At 34.9% G+C, this 26,512-nt stretch overlaps 1 protein-coding gene across 1 annotated transcript in view; it reads right to left on the bottom strand.

The window, feature by feature from the left end:
- The window catches only part of CFAP47 (cilia and flagella associated protein 47), a 460,447-nt gene that overhangs the window by 50,712 nt on the left and 383,223 nt on the right, over positions 1-26,512 (bottom strand). Inside the window, 5 exon segments of the mRNA XM_068532596.1 lie at positions 4,840-5,022; positions 16,833-16,985; positions 20,362-20,454; positions 20,991-21,079; positions 22,133-22,292. Of these exon segments, the coding sequence (XP_068388697.1) occupies positions 4,840-5,022; positions 16,833-16,985; positions 20,362-20,454; positions 20,991-21,079; positions 22,133-22,292 (678 nt within the window).

Here is a 26,512-nt window from a genome sequence, read left to right as displayed (position 1 = left end):
GACCTCTGGGACAACATTAAATGCACCAACATTCCAATTATACAGGTCCCAAAACAAGAGGAAAAGAAAGGCACTGAGAAAATATTTGAAGAGATTATAGTTGAAAACTTCCCTAATATGGGAAAGGAAATAGTCAATCAAGTCCAGGAAGCGCAGAGAGTCCCATACAGGATAAATCCAAGGAGAAACATGCCAAGACAAATATTAATCAAACTATCAAATATTAAACACAAAGAAAAAATATTAAAAGCAGCAAGGGAAAAACAACAAAAAACATACAAGGGAATCCCCATAAGGTTAACAGCTGATCTTTCAGCAGTAATTCTGCAAACCAGAAGGGAGTGGCAAACATATTTAAAGTGATGAAAGGGAAAAACCTAAAACCAAGGTTACTCTACCCAGCATGGATCTCATTCAGATTCGATGGAAAAATTAAAACCTTTAGAGAAAAGCAAAAGCTAAGAGAATTCAGCACCACCAAACCAGCTTTACAACAAATGTTAAGGAACATCCCTAAGCAGGATACACAAGAGAAGGAAAAGACCTATAGTAACAAACGCAAAACAATTAAGAAAATGGTAATAGTAACATACATATCGACAACTACCTTAAATGTAAATGGATTAAATGCTCCCACCAAAAGACATAGACTGGCTGAGTGGATACAAAAACAAGACCCATATATATGCTGTCTACAAGAGAACCACTTTAGACCTAGGGACACATACAGACTGAAAATGAGGGGATGGAAAAAGACATTCCTTGCAAATGGAAATGAAAAGAAAGCTGGAGTAGCAATTCTCATATCAGACAAAATTGACTTTAAAACAAAGTCTGTTACAAGAGACAAAGAAGGACACTACATAATTATCAAGGGATCAATCCGAGAAGAAGATATAACAATTGTAAATATTGATGCACCCAACATAGGAGCACCTCAATACATAAGGCAAATGCTAACACCCATAAAAGGGGAAATCGACAGTAACACAATCATGTTAGGGGACTTTAACACCCCACTTTCACCAATGGACAGATCATCCAAAATGAAAATCAATAAGGAAACACAAGCTTTAAATGATACATTAAACAAGATGGACTTAATTGATATTTATAGGACATTCCATCCAAAAACAACAGAATACACTTTCTTCTCAAGTGCTCATGGAACATTCTCCAGGATACATCATATCTTGGGTCACAAATGAATCCTTAGTAAGCTTAAGAAAATTGAAATCATATTAAGTATCTTTTTGGACCACAATGCTATGAGACCAGATATCGTGGAGGCTAAACAATACGCTACTAAATTATCAAGAGATCACTAAAGAAATCAAAGAGGAAACCAAAAAATACACAGAAACAAATGACAATGAAAACACGATGACCCAACCGTATGGGATGCAGCAAAAGCACTTCTAAGAGGGAAGTTTATAGCAATACAATCCTACCTCAAGAAACAAGAAACATCTCAAATAAACAATTGAACCTTACACCTAAAGCAATTAGAGAAAGAAGAACAAAAAAAACCCAAAGTTAGAAGAAGGAAAGAAATCATAAAGATCAGATCAGAAATAAGTGAAAAAGAAATGAAGGAAACAATAGTAAAGATCAATAGAACTAAAAGCTGGTTCTTTGAGAAGATAAACAAAATTGATAAACCATTAGCCAGACTCATCAGGAAAAAAAGGGAGAACACTCAAATCAACAGAATTAGAAATGAAAAGGGAGAAGTAACACCTGACACTGCAGAGATACAAAGGATCATGAGAGATTACTACAAGCAACTATATGCCAATAAAATGGACAACCTGGAAGAAATGGACACATTCTTAGAAAAGCACCACCTTCCAAGACTGAACCAGAAAGAAACAGAAAACATAAACAGACCAATCACAAGCACTGAAATTGAGACTGTGATTAAAAACTTTCCAACAAACAAAAGCCCAGGACCAGATGGCTTCACAGGTGAATTCTGTCAAACATTTAGAGAAGAGCTAACACCTAACCTTCTCAAACTCTTCCAAAATATAGCAGAGGGAGGAACACTCCCAATCTCATTCTATGACACCACCATCACCCTGATACCAAAACCAGACAAAGATGTCACAAAAAAAGAAAACTACAGGCCAATAGCATTCATGAACATAGATGCAAAAATCCTCAACAGAATACTAGCAAACCGAATCCAACAGCACATTAAAAGGATCATACACCATGATCAAGTGAGGTTTATCCCAGGAATACAAGGATCCTTCAATATATGCAAATCAATCAATGTGATACACCATATTAACAAATTGAAGGATAAAAGCCATATGATCATCTCAATAGATGCAGAAAAAGTTCTGACAAAATTCAACACCCATTTATGATAAAAACCCTGCAGAAAGTAGGCCTAGAGGGAACTTACCTCAATATAATAAAGGCCATATTATGACAAACCCACAGTCAACATCGTTCTCAATGGTGAAAAACTGAAATCATTTCCTCTAAGATCAGGAACAAGACAAGGTTGCCCACTCTCACCATTATTATTCAACATAGTTTTGGAAGTGTTAGCCACAGCAATCAGAGAAGAAAAAGAAATAAAAGGAATCCAAATCGGAAAAGAAGAAGTAAAGCTGTCACTGTTTGTAGATGACATGATATTATACATAGAGAATCCTAAAGACGCTACCAGAAAACTACTAGAGCTAATCAATGAATTTGGTACAGTAGCAGGATACAAAATTAATGCACAGAAATCTCTTACATTCCTATACACTAATGATGAACAATCTGAAAGAGAAATTAAGGAAACACTCCCATTTACCACTGCAGCAAAAAGAATGAAATACCTAGGAACAAACCTACTTAAGGAGACAAAAGACCTGTATGCAGAAAACTATAAGACACTGATGAAAGAAATTAAAGATGGTACAAACAGATGGAGAGATATACCATGTTCTTGGATTGGAAGAATCAACATTGTGGAAATGACTATACGACAGATTCAATGCAATGCCCATCAAACTACCACTGGCATTTTTCACAGAACTAGAACAAAAAATTTCACAATTTGTATGGAAACACAAAAGACCCCGAATAGCCAAAGAAATCTTTAGAAAGAAAAATGGAGCGGGAGGAATCAGGCTCCCTGACTTCAGACTATACTACAAAGCTACAGTAATCAAGACAATATTGTAGTGGCACCAAAACAGAAATATAGATCAATGGAACAGGAGAGAAAGCCCAGAGATAAACCCACGCATATATGGTCACCTTATTTTTGATAAAGGAGGCAAGAATATACAACAGAGAAAAGACAGCCTCTTCGATAAGTGGTGCTAGGAAAAGCTGGACAGCTACATGTAAAAGAATGAAATTGGAACACTCCCTAACACCATACACAAAAATAAACTCAAAATGGAGTAAAGTCCTAAATGTAAGGCCAGACACTATAAAACTTTTAGAGGAAAACATAGGCAGAACACTCAATGACATAAATCACAGCAAGATCCTTTTTGACCCACCTCCTAGAGAAATGGAAATAAAAACAAAAATAAACAAATGGGACCCAATGAAACTTAAAAGCTTTTGCACAGCAAAGGAAACCATAAACACCACCAAAAGACAACCCTCAGAATGGGAGAAAATATTTGCAAATGAGGCAACTGACAAAGGATTAATCTCCAAAATTTACAAGCAGCTCATGCAGCTCAATATCAAAAACACAAACAACCCAATCTAAAAATGGGCAGAAGACCTCAATAGACATTTCTCCAAAGAAGATACACAGATTGCCAGCAAACACATGAAAGGATGCTCAACATCACTAGTCATTAGAGAAATGCAAATCAAAACTATAATGAGGTATCACCTCACACCAGTCAGAATGGCCATCATCAAAAAATCTACAAACAATAAATGCTGGAGAGGGTGTGGAGAAAAGGGAAGCCTCTTTCACTGTTGATGGGAATGTAAATTGATACAGCCACTATGGAGAACAGTATGGAGGCTCCTTAAAAAACTAAAAATAGAACTACCATACGACCCAGCGATCCCACTACTGGGCATATACCCTGAGAAAACCAGAATTCAAAAAGAGTCATGTACCACAATGTTCCTTGCAGCTGTATTTACAATAGCCAGGACATGGAAGCAACCTAAGTGTCCATCGACAGATGAATGGGTAAAGATGTGGCACATATATACAATGGAATATTACTCAGCCATAAAAAGAAACGAAATTGAGTTATTTGTCATGAGGTGGATGGACCTAGAGTCTGTCCTATAGAGTGAAGTAAGTCAGAAGGAGAAAAACAAATACCGTATGCTAACACATATATATGGAATCTTAAAAAAAAAAAAAAATGTTTCTGAAGAACCTAGGTGCAGGACAGGCATAAAGACGCAGACGTAGACAATGGACTTGAGGACATGGGGAGGGGGAAGGGTAAGCTGGGACGAAGTAAGAGAGTGGCATGGACATATACACTACCAAATGTAAAATAGATAGCTAGTGGGAAGCAGCCGCATAGCACAGGGAGATCAGCTTGGTGCTTTGTGACCACCTAGAAGGTTGGGATAGGGAGGGTGGGAGGGAGACACAAGAGGGAGGAGATATGGGGATATATGTATATATATAGCTGATTCACTTTGTTATGAAGCAGAAACTAACACACCACTGTAAAGCAATTATACCCCAATAAAGATGTTAAAAAAAAAGAGAAATAATCTATTCACCTCAAGAGCATCAAAGTAATGCAACTGAAATATAGAAAGATGTAAAGAAAATATCACATTATTTAGTTTAAAAGAGTAATAATATTGTTTAAAGAAAATAGGGGTAAAAGCAGGTTTATTACCTCAATGGTTTCTTTGGTGCAAATATCAGACTGAAGACCAATGTTGCCCTTTCAGCCTTGATATTATAAGATTTTTTTATGTAATATAAAGCCATGCAGGATTCCAAATTAGCCTTTGTGACTTCAGATTCAAATTGAATTTCATATTCAAATTCACGTTTTACAGGTATATCTAAGAAAATTAAGATTAAAATGCATTTTAATTCAATTAAATATGTATAGGTTGAAAATCAATTATGTCAGCATTAATCATGCACAAGTATTTAGAGGGAGGAAGATGGTATATGTTATTTAGCTTTGTGTTCATAATACCTAGTGCATTACCAGATATATAACAGTACTCAGTATGCTTTTGTTAAACGGTAAATAAATGAATGAACATAAAAAAAAATACATGCACCCATCATCCTTAAATCCCACCATCTTAAATCCTTAAAATTCAGACTTATAAAACAAGAAATAGCCAAGTGGAAACTAAAAATCAATATTTACTATAAAATAAAAATAATGACGTGCTCTCTATAAAAAATATATTAAAAGCCTATAGACTTGTAATTTATAAAGAACGATTTGAATTAAGTTCAAACAATATTAAAACTGCATCCCAGTCTACTAGGGTAGGATTTTCAAACACTGGTATATTTTATTTTTTAGTTTTTGGCCGTGTTGCACGGCTTGCGGGATCTTAATTCCCGGACCAGGGATTGAACCCTGTGCCCTCAGCAGTGAAAACGCGGAGCCCTAACTACTGGACCACCAGGCAATTCCCTGGTAAAGTTTAATACAAGAGAGAGTTCTTCATTAGTCTTGGGTTATTATAGACAACATGGTTAGCCGTATTTTCTTAAGCAGTAGGTTACCAGAGGAAAGTTAATTATAGCAGGGTTTTGTTAGGTACATGTGAAAAATATCTTAAATTCAAGACTGGCATGTAGAAGAGAAGCACAATCATTTATTATATTTATGCTCCATGTCCATGTAAGGAGCCCAACTTGCAAATCAAGAAGTTTGTTGCATATAGATCATGGAAGAGAGCTCCAGAGAACCATGACTTGACCTGGTCCACAGCTGAGCTAATTTCTAAAGTCTGTCTCTAGTGTGTAAAGGTAAATGTGATCCTTGGATTCACAGAACTGACGGCCACCTCTAAGCAATCCTAACAGAAACCAGACCACCTTTCAGAAGTAGCTGATTATAATTTCTGCCACAGAACTCTGAAAAACAGCTTGGCTGTAACAAGCCCAAGTCACATTTAATGATTACTCAGCAAACCTTATTAATGTAAAATAACTGACTGACCCACACCCTTACAAGATCTTTTTTTTTTCCACACGTAAAAATAAATTTCTGACCTCCTGAATTGCTAGTTTTCATCCTGTTGACAAAATCGGCAACTGTTGTTCCTATCGATAACCATTCTTTTTTTTTTTTTTTTTTTTTTTTTTTATGTGGGATCTTCCCGGACCAGGGCTCGAACCCGTGTCCCCTGCATTAGCAGGTGGATTCTTAACCACTGCGCCACCAGGGAAGCCCGATAACCATTCTTTGTTGTAGCAAAATCAACATGTCTACTTTAATGTGTCTACTTGTTTTGGGGACGGGATATGGAAATGTATAGGAAGCAGCATTCCATACAGAGAAGCAGTATTTAAGAATTTTAGAGTGTTTAGTGGGAGATGAAATTTCCACTGCATTCAAATGACATTATATTTTTCAAAGTAAATACTGTATGTAGTTGAGATATGCATCTGTTTCTGCTTAATTATTGAAGCCTTTATGGGAATGGCTGTGTCAGAATGAAGATAGGAAATGAGAAGCTAAATTTAGTTTCAGAAGCATTGAACCCCTTGTGGGGAATCCGTCTCTATGGATGTCATAATTCCAATCATAAGAAAACCCACTGGTACAAAATACAGACATGATTATCCGCAAGGGACAGGGGGTGAGGCAACTAGGAACATTAGTATTTTTTCAAACTACACATATCCCCCTTACCTGTAACTCGAATATGTTGATACTAGCACCTAAGGGAGAGGGACAGAATTGGGTTGTACAAAATCATAAACTGACATTCTGTAACGTGTCTTAAAGCTATCATATTAGAGTCTCTGCATTTTACTTGAAAAGTCATATTATCAAGTTAAAAACATGCCTTTTGCTAAGTGGAAGAGAATCTGTATAGTACTTTTATGTGGACATGGTTGATAAGAGCTAAATCAGTGAGGCCAGTGTAAGTTAATTATCATCTGATTGTTGTATAAAATTAATCACTCATGACAAACATAGCTCATAACTTTAAGAGAATAATTGCACATTTCTAAAAAAATACCTAAATAAATGTAGTTTCTCTTAATACAGTTTATAATTTCAAAGTTACAAGTCAACAGTTCTTGGGACTACTGTAACAAATACAGGAGGAAAATTCTGTCCTTTTTTTTAGCAATCCCTTAAAAAGACACTTGAACTCATGAAATTAATATGATAAATATATATTTAATTTTAATTGTGTTTTAACAGGTACTGAAATATTTACTAACCTCTTTTTTTCTGTATTTTACAATATATAATGGTTATCACAGGCTTGTCTAAAAGCACTTTCCATTTTCAATGGTCTCCCATTCTCTGAAGATTTTCATAAACTGCTCACTAAGACCTGTAGAATTTGCCCCAGTAAAACTTCCTAGCTATGGCTAAATTCATGAATATGAGGCAGATAATTTTGTTTCCACAGCCAACATCTAAACAGGCTTTAAAAACGTTTTTCTTATCATTTATATTTTCATTTCTTTATTCATTCAATGAATAATAATTGAAAGCTTTCCTTGAAATGACAAATAAGGTTCTTGTCCTCATGGAGCTTTATGATTGGGAGGGAAAAACTGCCAATAAACTACCAATTATATCACTAGTTTTTAAATGACTACTGTGATAACGGCTACTATGGAGAAGCAGAAGAGGCTATGAGAGCAAAGGTCCTGGGAACTTGACTTCTAAGGTCCTGAGGAGGAGACCAGCACACCAAAGTTGAAAGGTGATAAGGGTTTCCTGGATGTAGAGAGAAAGTAAATGCCTCCTAGGCATCAGAGTAGCATTGGGGAATTTTTCCGTGGTGGAAACCACCTCAGCCCATTTGAGAAAGAACTTAAGCAGGTGGAGCAAAAGGGAGTGGGAAGAACTTGTCAAGAGATGAAATGGGCAAAATAGGCAAGACCATGCAGGGTACAGTGACGATTTGGGGCTTCTAAGAATAACAAGAGCCTACTGAATGTTTTAAGTATGGAAGTGATGTGATCGTTGAATGGTAAATTGAGCAAAAGGGGATTAGGAGAGAAGGTAATGAAGTTTCTGCAGTAGTTCAGGCCATGTGGTGACTTTCACAAGGGTGAGAGGAAGATGTAGATTAAGCTCAAGCAATGCCCTGTGATGTGTGAAGTGCCAGCTACATGAGCAGTCCTGACTGGTAACTAGAATCATGAGCTTATCACTTCAGTACTGTATTCATACCCTTAACATATTGATACATACAAAATATTTAATCAAACAGGTTTCAGAGAATTGTAGAGTATGAGGTATCTGTATCTGTATCTATATCTATCTATCTATCTATCGATCATCTACTGTCTCATAAAATAATGTTGGTAATAATCATTTGGGTATGACAGCAAGGTCGTTATATTGAATAAGAGGGGTATGTCTCCATCCAGATATTATCCCTGCATAATTATCATTCAGCCTAATGCTTGTATCATCATGCCCATAAATCATGCAACGGGCACTATGTTGGCCAAGGGTGCCTATTACTTGGGTGAATTTTCTCAGCGCAATGACTGCATTTTATTCAATGTGGAAGAATATTAGTAATTTTTAAAAAGAGAACCCTTGATTAAATATGATAAATAATCAAAAAGTACTGAATTTTAACCAATTTATTTGCAAAATGTACTTTGAAATTATGTATTTATACCATATATATTTTAATCTGTAAGAAATACATTTCATAGCAAACCGAACCAAAATGTCTCAATTATAGAGAAATGAATATCAAAGTATAAAGAACAATATTATTCATGTTCTTTCCCTAAATTTCTATAGTTGTCTCTTCATTAATAACAGGCATCTACATTTGTTTGAAAGAACATAGTAATCATACAAGGAATGAATGGAGTACCGAAGACAAATCTGAAATAGGATGACGACAACAAGGTATTCAAAGAAAAGAGAGGATACTGGATAAACTACCTAAAGCTATTTTCTTTGAACAGATAATGAAGAATGTGCCATCTGCACATTCTTATTATTTTTTTACAAAATTGTGTACCTTTTTGAAGGGGTATTTCATTTACATGCTTTACTTCACTTTCATAAGGTCATTTAATAGACCAAACATTTTGATTAACTTAAAATAACTGCATGTTCCTTTGATACAACTGCAAGTACAGTAAACTACAAAATGAAAATTAAAGGAAGAAAGTGGCCACATAGCTGATGCTCTTCTTACATGTTTCATTTTAAACAAGAAACCAGAAATAAAAGATAAAGGAACTTCTTGTAACATAAATATTTTATCTAAGCTTTTAGCAATTAGCACCCAATTTCAGACTCTAAGATTTAGGTACCATATTTTTGTACTTTCTTTTTTGATAGAATATTCTTTTGTGTATTAATGAGAAACTCCACTGAATGACATTCAAAGAATCACGTTTCCATCTCAACATGTCATTTGTCAGTGACTGAAGATGGGCCCTCTAGTTACATCACTGTCAGAGAATGCCTAACCAGAGCTTTAAATGATAATAATGGTAATATCTAACACTTCTGAGACACTTACTGAGAATCAGGCACTTTTACGGATTCTATGCATTGCACTTAATCTTAAAAAAATATCCTATGAAATAGATACCATTACTATCTCCATACTACAATTGAAGAAACAAAGTTTATAGAGAACTAAAGTAATTTTGTCAAGGCCCTACAGAGACTAAATGGAAGAACCCAAGCTGTCTGTCTTCAGATTTCACAACCTAGGATACCAGGCCTGTCAAGTGGCACAACTGCTGAGAAGATGCCATCAGCAGCTGCATCTGGAAATGTGCAGGCCATCACCTGCGCAAGGGGGTGTGATGGCCCTCAGGGCAGAGGCCTGGGTCACTCAAACATTTAGATCCTGATCAGAGGAAGAGGAGCCAACAACAGAGATGGAAAAGGGAGAGATAAATAAAGCTAGTCATGAAAGCCCAGAGCAGAAAGTTCTTTAACTGGGTCAACTGGTAAATGCTGCCGATGAGTAAGCTCAGAACACAAATCTGACCACTGGATTAGGCATACTGGATAAGGCTGACAATCTTGTCAGGGGTACTCTCATTAGAGTAGTTAGGACAGAAGGCTTCATGGAGTGAGTTGAGTAGAGAAAGCAAAATGAAGAGAAGCAGAGGAAAGGATCAAGTCTAGAGGCCAATGTGGGGTCATGGGAGGACCAATGACGAGCTTCTCAGGAGCTGTTTGTGATCATAGACCAAACCCAACGTGGGTGTTTACACTCAACATGTAAACAACATGCAACAAGATGACTGGCCTGGGGGGTGAAGTGCGACCAGTGTGACACATAAATCAGCAAATCAGGCACAAAAAAAGACAATAGATTAATCAAAGAAAAACAGCCTCAAGCTACTGAACACTGGGAAATAACAGGAAGAGGCATGAATCTGTTATGCAGTTAAATGGCAAAACTGCTCTCACAGAAAAAGTCCCATAGAGAGAGAGTCACCGAACTAATCTCCAGAGAGGCACAAAGAAGGCACGGACTACGAGTTACTTAGGAAGGATAAACACAACTATAGGGGAAATTCTGCCCACACGGTATAATTTGTAGTCTTACAGAAGTGACATTTCAAAATACAGTCTAAAAATACAAGTATTATAATATCCCAGTAGGGCAACACCAATTGATTTAAATAGTACAGGTGCATAAATCCAACATATTGGATAGATGTTTTTTGAATTCCTTCACAACGGTTTGTGTCTTGTTAATTTTGGCATCTCTGGGACTCAGCATAATACCTGGCAGCAAAGATGCTCCCTAGATTGTTGTTGAATAAAAAAGATACGGAAGTGATCAATCTTCATTAACTCAATGGTGTGTGTGAGGAGTAAGGGTGGAAAGAGAACAGAGAGGTCCTGGTATTTTCATTTAATGCGGTTTGATAGTTTTATTGGACTCTCAGGGAAAGAAGATGATGAAGACAAAGGGAAATAATGGGAAGGCAGTGGTGGGGATCCTTATTTCCTACTGATCATGTTTACATAGAGAGGCTTATTCACTCACTAGAAGGGAAAGGTATAGGAGGAAAAAAAATCTCAGCATCAATCTGCCTCCTCCATCATGATTTGCCATCCGAGGAAAAGCGACACATCCGATCAGTGAATTTGGGTGAAGAAATGAAGCATGAGCAGATGAGCAGACCCTTTTTTTTCTTTCCCGATGTCCTGAATCCAGGATGTACACTTTCTCTTCCTTCTTCATGTGTTGGTTGTTTATTCCTGTAAGGAATCTAAAACTGGCTAAGTTGGGGTTAATGCACTTGATTTTGGTGGAAGGTATTAATAAGCCCAAATGAATCCAAAGTCATTTTCCAGTTCACCTTTATATAAAGGTACCTTTTGATCTCCAGCTGCTTTATTTCTACATCTACTTCCCAGATGCTTATAAATTCGGATGAGGGAATACAGGGTGTAACTAATGATCACACCTAAAAAAGCCCCATCAAAGTTCAAGTCACAGAGTGAAGTGCTCTAATTTCCACCATAAGGGATTTAAGAGACTATAGGAAGTACAAAATGGCATAAACAACATGATTCTTTGAATTCTATTTAATGTGTTGAGTAAACTATGATTAAATGACACACATAGGTGAAAACAGCTGGTTTGCCTTTGCACAAAGTCTAAAATAGTATTCAGACTTGTGACCAGGCTCGTCCCTCCATAAAGAAATAGGTGAGAAGGAAAGGGCGAGCAGGAAGAATTACAGAGAGTGCATGTAAGTTGGTTACATCTTTGGAATAACAGCAGTGAAAGGAATCCAGTTATTACCAGATGCTTTTAAGGAACTCAGGCAAGAGAGAGGTCAACTGATTTATTAAATATTCAGAGAAAAGACACTAAGACAGAGAAAAACATTAAAGTTGAGAGGGGACTGAACAAACCTACTTCTGAATAGCAAGACATGCTTCAGAACAGAAATAAACGTTCACAAATTAAAATGTCTTTTGCCAAAAAAATAGATAGCTTCTTGCATTTGGTGGTACTGAGCAGAGAAAAAGCTATTTTAGAGAGAATGATGGGAAGAGATAAGCCTGCAAACCTTCCAAATAGTTATTTTCAATAGTAAGCATTATTTTTCATCATGAAAAGTCATGAAGCAGTAAAATATGAACCATACCAAAAGGTGTATTTTCAGGAGCTATTTGAGAGAGACAGTTTTCCTAACATGCCTTTCAAACCTCTCAAAATGATGTTGGCAGCTTCCTTATAGACCCTGCTTATCTAGGAGGAAGTGGATTTTTTTCAGGTAATAAGATTTAATCAATTTCTATTATCAGAATTATAATTTCTTTAGCTTGCAACCTGACAAGAGTACAATTTAAGCAATTTAAAGTAGCAAGAACATATTAAGATGAGTCCTGGATATAAGCATTTCTTTACCTTCCTTTCCACTTCATGTCATAGAAGCATCAACATTTTGCCTTCAACAGGATAGATTTGAAATAAAAATCAAGGCTTGAACGCTAAACTATTAAAATTCACTGAAGCGGACTTCCCTGGTAGTGCAGTGGTTAAGAATCCACCTGCCAATGCAGGAGACATGGGTTCGAGTCCTAGTCGGGGCAGATCCCACATGCCGCAGAACACCTAAGCCCGTGCGCCCCAACTACTGAGCCTGCGCTCTAGAGCCCGTGAGCCACAACTACTGAAGCCCGCACACCTAGAGCTCGTGCTCTGCAACAAGAGAAGCCACCGCAGTGAGAAGCCCGCGCACCGCAACGAAGAGTAGCCTCCGCTCGCCACAACTAGAGAAAGCCTGCACGCAGCAACGAAGACCCAACGCAGCCATAAATAAATAAATACATAAATAAATAAATTTATTAAAAAAAAAGAATAAAGAACCCCCCCTTAAAAAAAAATTCACTGAAGCATAGCAGGATGACACACAAAACAATGGTTTCACTTCAGAAGGAAACTGGACATTCACTGGGGTACAATTATTATAGGTTGGCTGTTTATTAAAATTATTTTCTATTTTAATAAGAAAGTACTTACATTTATTTATCACTGGAAATTGGAAGTTGCATTACACATCTGAATTCTGAGGTTAATCTACACTAATATTCTTATCCCTGATATGCATAAACAATCAGAATTTTCTTTGAGTATTGGCTATCGGTTGAAGAAAAGAAAGCCAACAGAATTTCATTTACTTAAAGATTACATTTCCTACATTTGTCTAATGTCATTACATGATTCACTAAGGCAAAATCTATATCCAATTTATAATAACTTTTTTGAGATAAATGGAAATGCTTTGTATCAGTCTGATTCCATTATTAATAGATAGTTCTTTGAAATAGAGTAACTGAACAGGCATTGAAATGGAAAATTCCTCTCTCCTCATATAAACTTATTTTACTTTTTATAAATCTAAGCAGTTTGTGATTACACTGGCATTTTGCAATGACAAAACTAAAATTCAACCAAAGGGAAAAAATAAGTAATAAGTTAATATAATTAAGAATTAAATATCTCATTGTGCAACCTAGTAACTGCATTACTATCTCCTACTCTCACATACATCATACTATCAATAACTAGCCAGTAAATAAAAAGAACACAGTTAGGGTGAACTAATACTTTTGGAATTCCAAAGATCTTTTGAAATGCATTGGATACATATAACATAGATACTCATTTCATAATTCCATCTCCAGCTTTTCAAATATTGCCTGGCAAATTTTATAGTGAAAGTGTATAGCAGAGATTATTCTGACATTTTTGTAATTCATTTAAGAAATATTTATTATTTCTAGATCCTCTTCTACATTTACTCTTAGAATGTTATTTGCAAATAATAGAACCCCAGTTTGAATAATCTTTTTTGGAAGACACCAAGGGTTTCATGAAGCAAATGGAAGTGTTGATTAAGCATGATGGAGCCATGTGTATAAGTCGATGAGCAGGCAGAGAAAGGAGACCTGCAAAGAGAGGAGAAAGCAGGCCTGCATAGAAAAGCAGAGAAATAAATATTCCCTAGCTCTACACATTACAGCTTCAGCAAATAAACAGGCTGGAATGACAGTAGGGAACAAATGGTGAATGTAATTCAGGATTATTTTATATAGATTGAATCACATCAAAAGCATTTTAGTAGGTAAAAGTGATCAAATATTTCATATGGAATAGATATTTTTATAGGTGTAAAATTGATGGGTATTGGTACTTTTATATGTTGCAAAGTCATTTTTTATTCAGCAAGCAATGTGTAAACACTACTACTGAAAAAAAGAGCAACAGGATAAAACAGGGTACAAAGTGAAATAGAAGAGAGTGTGATAATAAAGGGAAAGCTGAAACAACTCTTTGTTTATTGATTGGCCACTTTGTACCGGGCATTATACCTTATGTTAGGGAACCTCTTAGAGAGCTTTTCCCTTGTAGAAGTTTTTGATTTCTACAGGGCTTTAAAAGAAAAAGCAATTAGGTTAGGTCTGATGCCAATATGAACAGCTCAGAACCTACTATTTCATCTTTAGGTTTTAAACCTAAAGTATTTTTTAAAACGGTTTTAAAAAATAGGCCTGGATTCATGCATTATCCCTTCCACTGCTGCATTGTAGGACCCTGGACAAGTCACTAAACTTCTTTTACTTAGATTTCCTCACTTGTAAAATAAAAATATAGGGATACTATGTGCTTCATAGGGTTTCTTTGATGATAAGTCCTATAATAATATAATAAGTACAAAACACAAAACACTTAGCATTGTTCTTGGAAGACTAAGTGCTTAATAAATAAACCAGCATGGATATCAGAAAGGTTCTAATCCGGGTTTGGGGTATGGTAGAAGGCACGGACAGAGTGACAATACTTTGTATCAGATAGGTGGCAGAGAGAACTGGAGAATGGAGGGTGGTACTCGGTTCACGGCAACAGGGGCTGTGCAGAGCCAGCCAGTTAAACCTGGATCCTCATCTCAGTAGGCGATTTGAGATGTTGACCAGAAACTGACTGGAACTCTATCCTACACAGTGGGGATACCAGTCTGATGGTAGGAGAGGGATAGGGGTATGTGTGAATTTCCATGCCCAGGAAAACACCTGATGTATAATAGGTCCTCATTAAGTACTTTCGGATGGACTGATGATAGATTTTAACAGTTCACAGCAAATAAAATATGGCAGAGACTGCTAATTGTCTCCCCAATATCTACTTTCTCTCTTTTCCTCTTTTTTCATAATAGAATGCCCCCCAATTTTATTTGGGTCTGTCAAGAGGCATTTCCCAGCCTCAAGTGCAGCTAGGTGTGCCCATATGACTGAGGTCTCACCAGTGGGATACAAGTAGAAATCACATATGCATCTTCAGGTCATGGCTTTAAAGGGAACCAGCTTGCTCTTCACTGTGGACGTGACTGTAGAATTGATCATGCAGATGAGGACAACTTAGTGGATGGTGGAGCAACAAGAGAAAAGGAACCTGAATGCCTGATAATCTCAAGGGGCAGAGGCACTACACTGCCTAAAGCACGCACAAGTCCAGGCTTACATGTGAAAGAGAAATACGCCTGTCTTGTTTGTCACTGTTAATTGGTCTTAGTTAAAATAACTGGTTAAATTCCTAACATGTTTCCATCACTCAAGTATGGCTGAAAGTATGAGAGGGTATATATCAAGTTTATTATATTCTAACACCATCTGAGTGGGGCTGAATTGAGTTGAGGGGCTGCTATCCATATTACTTCAGGAATTTCTTGAACCATTTAAAATGAGCATTTATTACTTAGTAGAAATAGCTGCTATTATAAAAAATTAAAAACTATTTTACTATCTCTTGTATATCCTCTCTATACTCTTGTATACTCTCTCTCTTCAGTTATACCTCATTTACATTCTCGTATCACTGAAATAATTAGATTAGACACAGAGATGATAATAGTGAGATTAAAGTAAAAAACTATAGCTATAAATGAGAAAACTAGAGAAGATATTTTGTTTCTGCAAGGAATTTCATACTTAGATTTGTGGTTAATTTGCTTTTTAAATAATACATAAACATAGATTTCTCCCCTTGATTGTAATAAAACACTGCTATGGGAATTTCCCTTTCAGTGTGAATAGGAGCATTCTACTTTAGTTCATCTGGGAGATAGCTGAAAAATAAAGTTTGCATCACTGAGATTTGATTTTGCCAGACCATAATACTAACTTTTTGAAAAGTCTTATTTAAGACTCTAAATGTCAGAGGGGTAGTTGTACAAAATATATGTGGGTATTACATCTAATTTATGTCAATTTTTCTGTTTCTTTAAATAAGAAACATTTTATTCAAGGTTCTGCTTCCAAATTTAAAGCTGAAGCCATGGCTTCAATCTTATTCCTTAAATCAGAAAAAGAGAGTAAAGGAAGAAATTAAAGTTGAAGGGAAATGAAAATTACAGTTACTGTAACTTTTTCTTTCCTCACTGCTGACAAAATCACAACCTATTTTTATAGATCCACTGATAACCATAATTATTGTCATTTTGGAGAAAACTACTATGTGAAGAGAACAAACATAAGCGAACACTCGTTGGGCACTATTTTAATGATACTGTGTGTGAAAAATAAATGGGAATGGATTTTCATGCAACTGAGTAATCAGCAACCTGAAATTTAAGGAAAACTGAGTTTTTTATGTATTATAATTTTTTATACCCATGACTGTGGTTCTCTTACCTTTGATATCTTCATAAGAATCATATGATTTTCTTTTTGGAATCACTACAAAGTCTGTCAGATGTAAGATAGGAATTTGGCCCCAAAAATCTCCATCCAATGTGACTTCCACCTCCTCTTCTACCCGCTTCCTGGACAGACATTTTATGACAACTACAGGAGAGAAATACTTTCAGTTAATTTGACTATTGGGTTATATGATCGTTCTTGAGATAGAAAAAATGAATTATGTTATGAAAAATAAAAGTTCCTTTGGCATACTTTGACATGTCACTACATCTGGTATTAACACACATACACTCATTCAGTATCAACATACATTGACATTTTGGAAGCAACATGAATATTAAATAATATGTAAAAATAGCATGACAAGAGATAAATGTAGAAGATACACACCAAAGTACAGAAGATTACATTAGGATGTAGAAATGTGATTCAGGGACTGGATTTTTCAGCTAGCTGTATACTCATTGTGGTAAATACCAAACTTTACTTATATAAAAATACTACAGCAAATACCTTCAAATAATTTAAAAAATAAGTTCTGTAATATTTATTTTGTAATAACACTTTTAAAATATATCTTATTAAAATATCTCCTAAACCAAAAATATTAGTTTATTTACATGCACCTTAAAATTCACTTAAATTATTTAAGTAAAATATTTTGATTTCCATTTGTGAATTGCTTTTAAATTTACAAAATACACTATTTAGTAGTTAAAAATTGTAATGAATTATTTAAAGTTAATATTAAAATGTTATTACATATTAATTTAGCATACAGCACTAAAACATTAAATATGTAACTTGACATATTTATATATATATATATATATATATATATATATAATTCCAACATTTTCTTATATAAAGTGCAGAAGAAGTTGTTAATGATCTTGTGAGCAACCAAAATATTATGTCTATATCAACTACTAATTATATAAAGGAATATTAATATATTGGCATTAGCTGTATAATATTATGGGGCCATGTATGCTAGAGTCCATATTTAAGAATATTATTTCTCCAAAATATATTAACTGTTATATTTTTATCAGTTCAGATGCACATAGGACATAAATTGAATATGAGATAAAAAGGGAGTCATAATACCAAAAAAGCTTTGAAATGGATTACACTATGCTTTCGTGGCATCAATAATATTGATAATATGTTCATCTGAACTGCAAGATTGGATAATGTCCTCAGATTTATGTGTTTTCGCAGTATATACCACATTTATAGTAAAGAAATGTTTAAAATAAATTTATTTTTAATTCTTAAATTTACAGGTTAATACTGAACATTTTGGACTTAGAATTAATATGTGAAATGTACAACAAGGGTACAAAGTTAGATGTAAATTAAGTGGGTTGAAATGGCTGAGGAAAATGTACAAGCTTTTCTGGTTATAATTAGCTTCAGTCTTAAAGCATTAAATTGGAAATTAGTGTGATCAAAGTTACAATTAGTATCATGTCATTGGTCTTGTCCTGTAAGTCCTTAGGAAATTACTGCCCTAGCAATGCCAGGATTACTAAACCACAATGGATTCACATTCAACTGTCTTTACACTGTGATAGGGAGTACAGCCCTTTTCCAATCATCTACACCAAAGGACAGGAGAAAAGGTGGTTCAGAGAGCAACAAAAGTAGCCTGGGCTTGAGAATAACCTGGGTTATAGGTACATAGAAAAAAAAAGGAACAACAAACATTGATGGTGACACAGTTGAGCAGGGAAAGCAATGGGTTATTTCTGATGTGTTCTTAAGAATGAAGAATGGACTGTACCGAAAGTAAATAATATTTATTTATAAAATCATACCCATTTGTTTCTCAAGGGCATTTGCAGAGAAAAAGAATTACTAGAATAGGTTTTAGACTTTTGGTAAAATGATTTAACAACTAGTACACAATCTGTTCAGAACACAGATGTTACTGCTTGGTTGTGCTAATGTAACACAGGCTATTTACAGAACTCACATTTACTTTAAAAATCTAATAATTATCAAAAGTGACTTGATAGAAAATTTCTATGTTTCTGGAGCATACTTAACCTTCTTTGAAGAAAACTGTGCAAGAAATCTGTTTTTATTTTCTCATAGGCTTTATTTTAGACTTTAAAAAATCTGCTTTAACTCTTTAATCTGGGAAAAAAACAAGCAGTGTCTGGGGTAGACACGAGCAACACTGCTGTTAGAATTCCAACAGAGTAATGTCTAGGCTGTATTACATCACTTTGATCAGAAGACTATTATAAATTTTAAACTGTTCAGCTCTTTGGAAAGTATACAAACAACTATGTTTTGAAGGAAATAAAAAAAAACATTTTGACGTGTTTCTGAAGCATTCTGAAGATAATTTAGTATATTTGAAATATTTATGTGTTGATAATTTTTTAACTCAAGAGTAAAAATATTTCCAGTAAAACAAATGACATTTATTGTCAAAGGTACTGTTAGTTACGTGGATTTTCACTCTAGTTAAAATTAAACTACATAAGGAAATATATAATCTTGGCCTGCCTTTATAACCAGTGTCTCTGGGGAAATGTTGTTATTCATAAGCAAAACTGACTATTTTCTCTTCTAAGTGTGGTGACATAATTTGCATCAGTAAAGACTAGCTTTTTTTCACTAGCAAAGACTGGTATTGGAGGGAGAAGAAAAATTCAAAATTTCAAGACTTCTTTTAGCTTATCTGTGTTGCTCAAGGTGGAGATCAAAAATAGATATCCCTTTGCTGTGCAATTCAGTGATTCTTAGTTATGAAGAACTATGCCTAGAGCCTGGTAAGAGGTTGGGATACTAAATTTCACCTTATGGTTATCTAAGAGGAGTTGTGATTCTTTCGCTGACCCTGGGAACAAAATGGGAAAATGAAAGTATGCGGAAGAAGTGAGAAGAGTGTTGAGGAAAGAGAACATACAGAAACTTGAGAGAAGCCTGGAGTATGTGGAGGAAAAAAGGGGTCATTGCGGGAAAAAAAGGCATTTTAAGAGTAGGGATTTTACGTTGCATGTGTGGTGGCCAAGCCCACCTCCCTAAAATCTGTAGTACATTCTGACTGGTTTTTGGAGAACATCATAAAAGTTTTGTATCTGGGACAACTAATAGAGGAATCATTGACCCCATGAGTTACACAGAAGCTGGAATATGGTGATTAAATGTGAACCAAGAACCCAAGTACCCAGGAATCTTACAGATCTAGTGCAGGGCTCTGAGCACATCAAAGAATATGAAATAAAGGGGTCTGAATTTAATGTTATTTCAATCTTAGTTGATTTGTAGGTTTCACCAACAAGGAAAACAACAGGAAATGGTATGGTTTTGTGGAAAGATCATTGGACTTATTGTTAAGAGACCAGATTCAGTCCTAGCATTTCCACCAATAGGGCTGGGTCACTTTACAACCTACTTTCTCTGGACCTGGATTTTCTTACTTGTACAAAGAAGAGATGGGATTAGAAGGTCTCTAAGATACCTAAAATCCTGGTGTTCTCTGACTCTAAGATATACCTACCTTGGGGGCATTTAGGATGTGGTGCCTGTGGGAATCCAAGAATAGGGTATATCCAGCATATTCCTGGGATTTCTTCACTGTCTATCCCCAAAGCTGTAATTGGAAATTAAATTATTAAGAGTGAACAAAAGCATAAACACTTTCAATATTAGCATGAAATGACATATTTTTTAGTAACCTAATGGTATTTTAGCAAAGCTTGTGAATTTAAACTTTGGCAGAGAAAAACTAAGTATGAAATACAAAAAATTTTCTGCAAATGTTGATTTTATAACCATTTCAAACCAAACACTGGTAAACTGTCACAAAGAAAAATGTAATACAACCATTGTGAGATGCAAGTTAAAACTGAAGAATTTTTTTCTCTACATTCAAAGGTTGGTACAGCAGTTGGCCCTCCATATCTGTGGGTTCCGAATCCACAGATTCAACCAACTGTGAACTGAAAATATTTAAAGAAAAAAAAAAAAGAAATTCCAGAAAGTTCCAAAAAGCAAAACTTGTATTTACATAGCATTTACATTATATTAGGAATTATAAGTAATGTAGAGGTGATTTAAAGTATATGGGAGGATGTGCATAGGTTATATGCAAATACTATGCCATTTTATATAATGGACTTGAGCAACCATGGATATTGGTATCTGCAGGGGTCCTGGAATCGATACCCCATGGATTCTGAGGGACGACTGTATTGGTATTTACTGATGTGACTAAACTGTGATTAATCAGAGGTAATACAGTTTCCATGGGTTATATTCTAAACTGGATGGGCAAAGCACAAAACACAAAAAATGCCATTAAGTACGGGACTTCAGAAAGTTATCAGGAATTTACTTTTGGAGGCTACCAGTTAAAAGAAAAAGGGCATTTGTAAAATTATTCTACGTCCATCATACACCATCAGGAGAACAGCAATACTAGAAAATGATTCTGGTCGTTGTTGAAAACAGGCTTTTCTTATGAAAAATGGAACATAAGACACGACAGGCAGGACCAGCTTCATGGGCATGTGACGTATGCAAGAACTCCACACTTGGAATTGCTCATGTTTGTTTAATGTCTTGAAATTCTTAACACTTTTTGAACAAGGGCCTCCTCATTTTCATTTTACCCAGATCACGTCGGCAGTCTTGATTGCAGGAGTGGTGAAAAACATGGCAGAATGGACACTGAGGCCGCAGGAAAGAATTTTTTGAAAGTGAAGAAGAAATATGCACATATAGGACAAAGTAAGAATTTCTTTTTAATTAAGGTTTCTAGACAATTATTTAATTAAAATTATAAAAGCAGAGAAAACATTTAAATTTTGCATCATCACTGGAGTCTGCTTAAATTTCAGCTAAGCAAAGAGGGGACAAGTAACCTGCATTCTGGCAACGACAGCACACCCTAGTCATGGCAGTATTTCATCAGGACGTCCTATACCGGGCACAGGGCCATCACTTGGTGAATGCGAGCATCAGAAGTCCTATGCTTTGCCCAGACAAGCTGTTCCAGGTTGTCCTCTAGCTACAGACTCAAAAAGGAGTCCCTTTGCATGTATCTATGATTCACTGATACGATACTTAGATTGACTTGTTCCTCACTCTGAAATTCAAATCAGCAATGATATATACAATCCCCATATATCAAATATATTTTCCCCCTCTGACCATGTAAATTTCAACACTTCATGAACTTTACATTGCATAACATATAAAAGAAACCGATCATATCAATGCCAGTCAAAATGAAATCATGTTCCTTCAATGTGCTATGTAAATGTTACCTTTTCACCTCTGTGCGCAATTCTTTAAAATTGTCAATAGGCCACCTTTCTCCACTTGCCTTCTTCATTTGAACAATGACCACTGTTTTTTGTAATTTCATAACCTGGAGCATAAGTAACACCTGGATATCTACAGTCCCTTTAGGAGGCAATGCAATTCCTGTAAAAAAAAAAAAAAAAAACACACACACAAAAATAAGCTTTAATGTGGTAAACGTTTTTAGAATATAATAATTTTAACCACAGAAAGTAACCTCTCCTTACTGATCACCTAAATTTTTCAAAATCACTCCTGAACAAAAAAACACATTATGCTAAATTATAAGTGCACTTCACTGGCTTCACTAATTTTCCTCAAATGTCACCAAAATTCTTTAAAAAACACATTTTATCCTGAGCCAAGAAGGTTCTCCTGAAGAGGCTGGAAGAATTGAAGAAATGTTGATAGTGATGGCTTGAGTTTCCCAGAGTGATAAAAAACCCATAAAACCCATGGATCTTTTCAAGTCTTACCACATTTTGCATAAGGCAAAGTACAGCAATTTCTGACCCTTTCATTTCTTTGCATATTTTTGTTCTAGACCATAACAGCTCCATGTTTCTGCTTGGAGCCCCAGAATTGCTACCAGTAAACTGTTCATTTCTTTAACTGATTCACGAAGGAAGCCAAAGCTTATCTGTGAAAGAAAGGGGCATCCACTTCAGGTTGTAAAAATCAGAAGACAGAAAAACAGACAGCAATTTCTTGTGTTCTAGAGGATTAGAATTTTTCAACCTTTGCTTTGAATAAGTACCACCTGCGAAAAACTTGTTAGACATGGAGTTTGCTAAGGCCCAACTACAGAGATTCTGATTTGTTCAGTCTGGGCTGGGACCTCAAAGCTGCATATTTACGTAGCAGCTCATGAGATCCAGAAGCAGGTGATCATGAGACCATACTTAGAAAAAAAACCCTCTATCTATTGGACAAGTATTGAGAGGTTGGAAGAGTAGTGAGCTTCTAGCCATTTATAACAGTGAAGATTTCCAAGTGATCGGTGTCTTCCTTTATTTTGAAGAGTAACAGTCTTTACAAGAAAATGAGGGATTATTGACTATATTGTTATTTTAAAATTCTTTGTTATAAGATTGATGATATTCTAAGTCATTTTGTCTCAGATGAGAATAATGTACTAAACTATTAAGAACATCAAGAAAGAAAATAGAAAATGGCCCCTCTGCAAAATATCCCAACTCAAAATTCTTATAAATTTTCAAATTTTAAAGTTTATTCCTTCAGGAAATGAAAATTTTCTAAGGTGTATTGTCACACTTAACAATAACTAGTAATTAATATGATTACTAGTTAATATTTATTCACTACTGACTCTATGCCAGGCTCTGTGCTAAGTATTTTTCACACAATATCTCATTTCATTCTCAGAAAATCACCATAAACAAGAGTTATTATGTTTCTCATTTTAGAGATGGAGATATTGAGACAATCTGGTTAAACAACTTGCCCAAAGTCCCAATGAAAGATCATGTTGTTTACCAAGATATCTGAAAAATTTCTATCTTCAACTTTGCCTTTATGAGTTCTGTATTTTCAACGAATTGCTGCATTCAAATAAGTAAAAACAGCAAGAGCCAAAATAAAATAGGATAAAGAGCTGGAATATGATAAAAAAAGCAGAGCTGAGTCAAATAAACCATACATTGCATCTCCAAGGAAAAGTTTAGAAATGATCATTTACCCTTACAAAAGTATATTACCACTAAAAATAGATTATATTATAACTAAAAATAAACCCAGACATTTAGATGGTGTAAGGAGTCAAGACAAAGATACAAAAGGGTACTTCATTGCTAACATCATGCTTTCTTATAATATTTGAAATGAAAGATAATGCTATAACCAATAAGCCCATTTAATTAAAATCTAGTAGGCTATTTGTGGCTGTAACTTTTTACCAGTCTACAAATAGAACTATAGTTCCCTATTAAATTCACCATACATTTCTTTAACTATTATTACATGTTTGAATAGTAAGTCACTGCCATGTTAATAAACTTCCAAGAAATCACTGAAACTTAGCAATGAAAAGAACTTTGAGAATTTATCTAATTCATTTCGTGTCTCACAAATAATTTATATTTCCTGCGGTTTTCCCATTGTCCTTTGCAACACTTTGAGTAGAGACAGAAAAGCCGTCCACACTTCTATCTTATAAAGAATCTAACCTATGTTTTCTTCTAATACCTATATATTTTCATCCTTATAGTTAAATACTCAATCCACTTGTAATTTATCCATATGTAAGGAATGAAGAATGTATCCAATGTTGTTGATTTTCTATATGAGACTAATTATCCAAAAACCACTTATTTAAAAGTTCAATGATTTGAAATGCCACCTACATGGCATTTCCTTATATATTTTGGCCTTTTTCTGGAGTCCCTAGATTTCTCTTCATGTGTAAGTACCACACTGTTTTAATTATAGATGCTTTATTTTCTACTAGAACTGTCTCCTCCTCCAGCTCATTTTTTTAAAAGAATTTTTCTAAATTTGGAATGAACAGTTAGCTCCAAGAAGGGGATGGCCTGGCAAACAGTTCTTTTAATGGGACTGCCCCACATTTACGCTTTAGGGATCACTGACATTTTTTGTCAATTCACGATCTATTCAAGAGCAAGGATATGGCCTTTATTTTTCTCATTTGAGCATTATATTAAGTGCTTCTAGGTTCTTGGAATAGGTTTTCAGCCAGTGTACACGTTTTCAGTGTTGCTGGAGGCTCATTTCAGCATCTTCATATGTGTTTAGCAGGAAGCTGGGAGAAACCACATCAGTTGTTTCTATCTTCTGACTGGGAAATCTAGCTTGTGTGATGATTACTACATCTATTAGGTTAAACAATCTAATAAAACATATTCTAAACTCAAAACATTTTCTAAGCTTATCTTTTTCTGTTTTACTCCATTTCCATATAGTAAGTACACAAAGTAACTACAGATGTATTTACTTTTTTCTATTACAGTTACCATTCGGGGATTCAAAATCCTAATAAGCATCTAGGGGGAAATATGCACATTTTATTTTACATAACTGATTTTAGGTACTTATATATTTTATGAGAGAAGTATACATTATTTATATAATTTTGAGACCCTGATAATACGTCATGTTTAGCATCTGAGAAATATTAAAAAGAGTGGCATTCATTGTATTATTATTATTGTTGTTTTGCTTTTGAAATCTGCTGTGGCCTAGCTGCACTTAACATTCAAATTTTATTCAGTGTATTCTAATACTGCTATTTTGACTGCTCTTTTGATTAAACGTAATAGAAATATTTATGCACTGATCTCCAATTTGAAATATAGAAATTGTACAATACTTTAATGGTATGAGGTTACTTGCCTTCTTAGAAGAAAATCTTCTCAAGAGCGTAAAGTGAGCATAATACTCATCTTAGTAATGAAAATATTTCATTTGGGGAGATTAATTTTTAATCACTTTAGTGGTATTACACTACTGCTCCCCACAGCATAATTTCTAATATTTAGCATGGAATTAGAAATAGCCCATGTCAGGAAATCAAATAGATACTTAAACATTCTAGCTCCCTAAGTGATGCTATTATTTTTGTTATAGTGGTTTCTTTAATTAATTTATTTATTTATACTTTTGTCAAATGTCTGTTTTTTTAAAATTGAAATATAGTTGATCTACAATATTGTGTTTCAGGTGTACAGCAAAGTGATTCAGTTATACATATATATGTGTATATATCTATATTCTTTTCTTTGATTCTATCCCGTTAGTTTACTACAACATATTGATCATAGTTCCCTGTGCTATACAGTAGGACCTTGTTGTTTATCTATTTAATATATGGTAGTGTGCATCTGTTAATCCCCTACTCCCAATTTATCCCTCCCCCATCTTCCCCTTGGTAACCATAAGTTTGTTTTCTATGTCTGTGAGTCTCTTTCTGTTTTGTAAATAAGTTCATTTGTACTATTTTTTTAGATTCCACATATAAGTGATATCATATAATATTTGTCCTTCTCTGTCTGACTTACTTCACTTAGTACAAGAATCTCTAGGTCCATCCATGTTGCTGCTATAGTGGTTTATTTTAAATAAGAAAGCAAGCTTTTATTTTTAAAACATCAAGTCATCAAGAATGTGACTTTTCATCAACCACTTTCACACATGAAATGTGTGCACTTTCTACTTGAATACTTTATATTTTCAATAACTGATTTAATTTAAATTATCACTAAAAAATAGAACAGAATTGTTAATGTGGTAGTTTGGAGAAGAGTCCTTTCATTGGTTCTTCAGAGATATTATAGGCTGAATTATGCCCCCCTCCCCAACTCATATGT

The sequence above is a fragment of the Eschrichtius robustus genome, chromosome X, assembly GCF_028021215.1.
Source record: "Eschrichtius robustus isolate mEscRob2 chromosome X, mEscRob2.pri, whole genome shotgun sequence".
NCBI classification, from domain to species: domain Eukaryota; kingdom Metazoa; phylum Chordata; class Mammalia; order Artiodactyla; family Eschrichtiidae; genus Eschrichtius; species Eschrichtius robustus.
The sequence above is the reverse complement of the archived record's forward strand: the minus strand, read 5'-3'. Positions and strand labels throughout refer to the sequence as shown.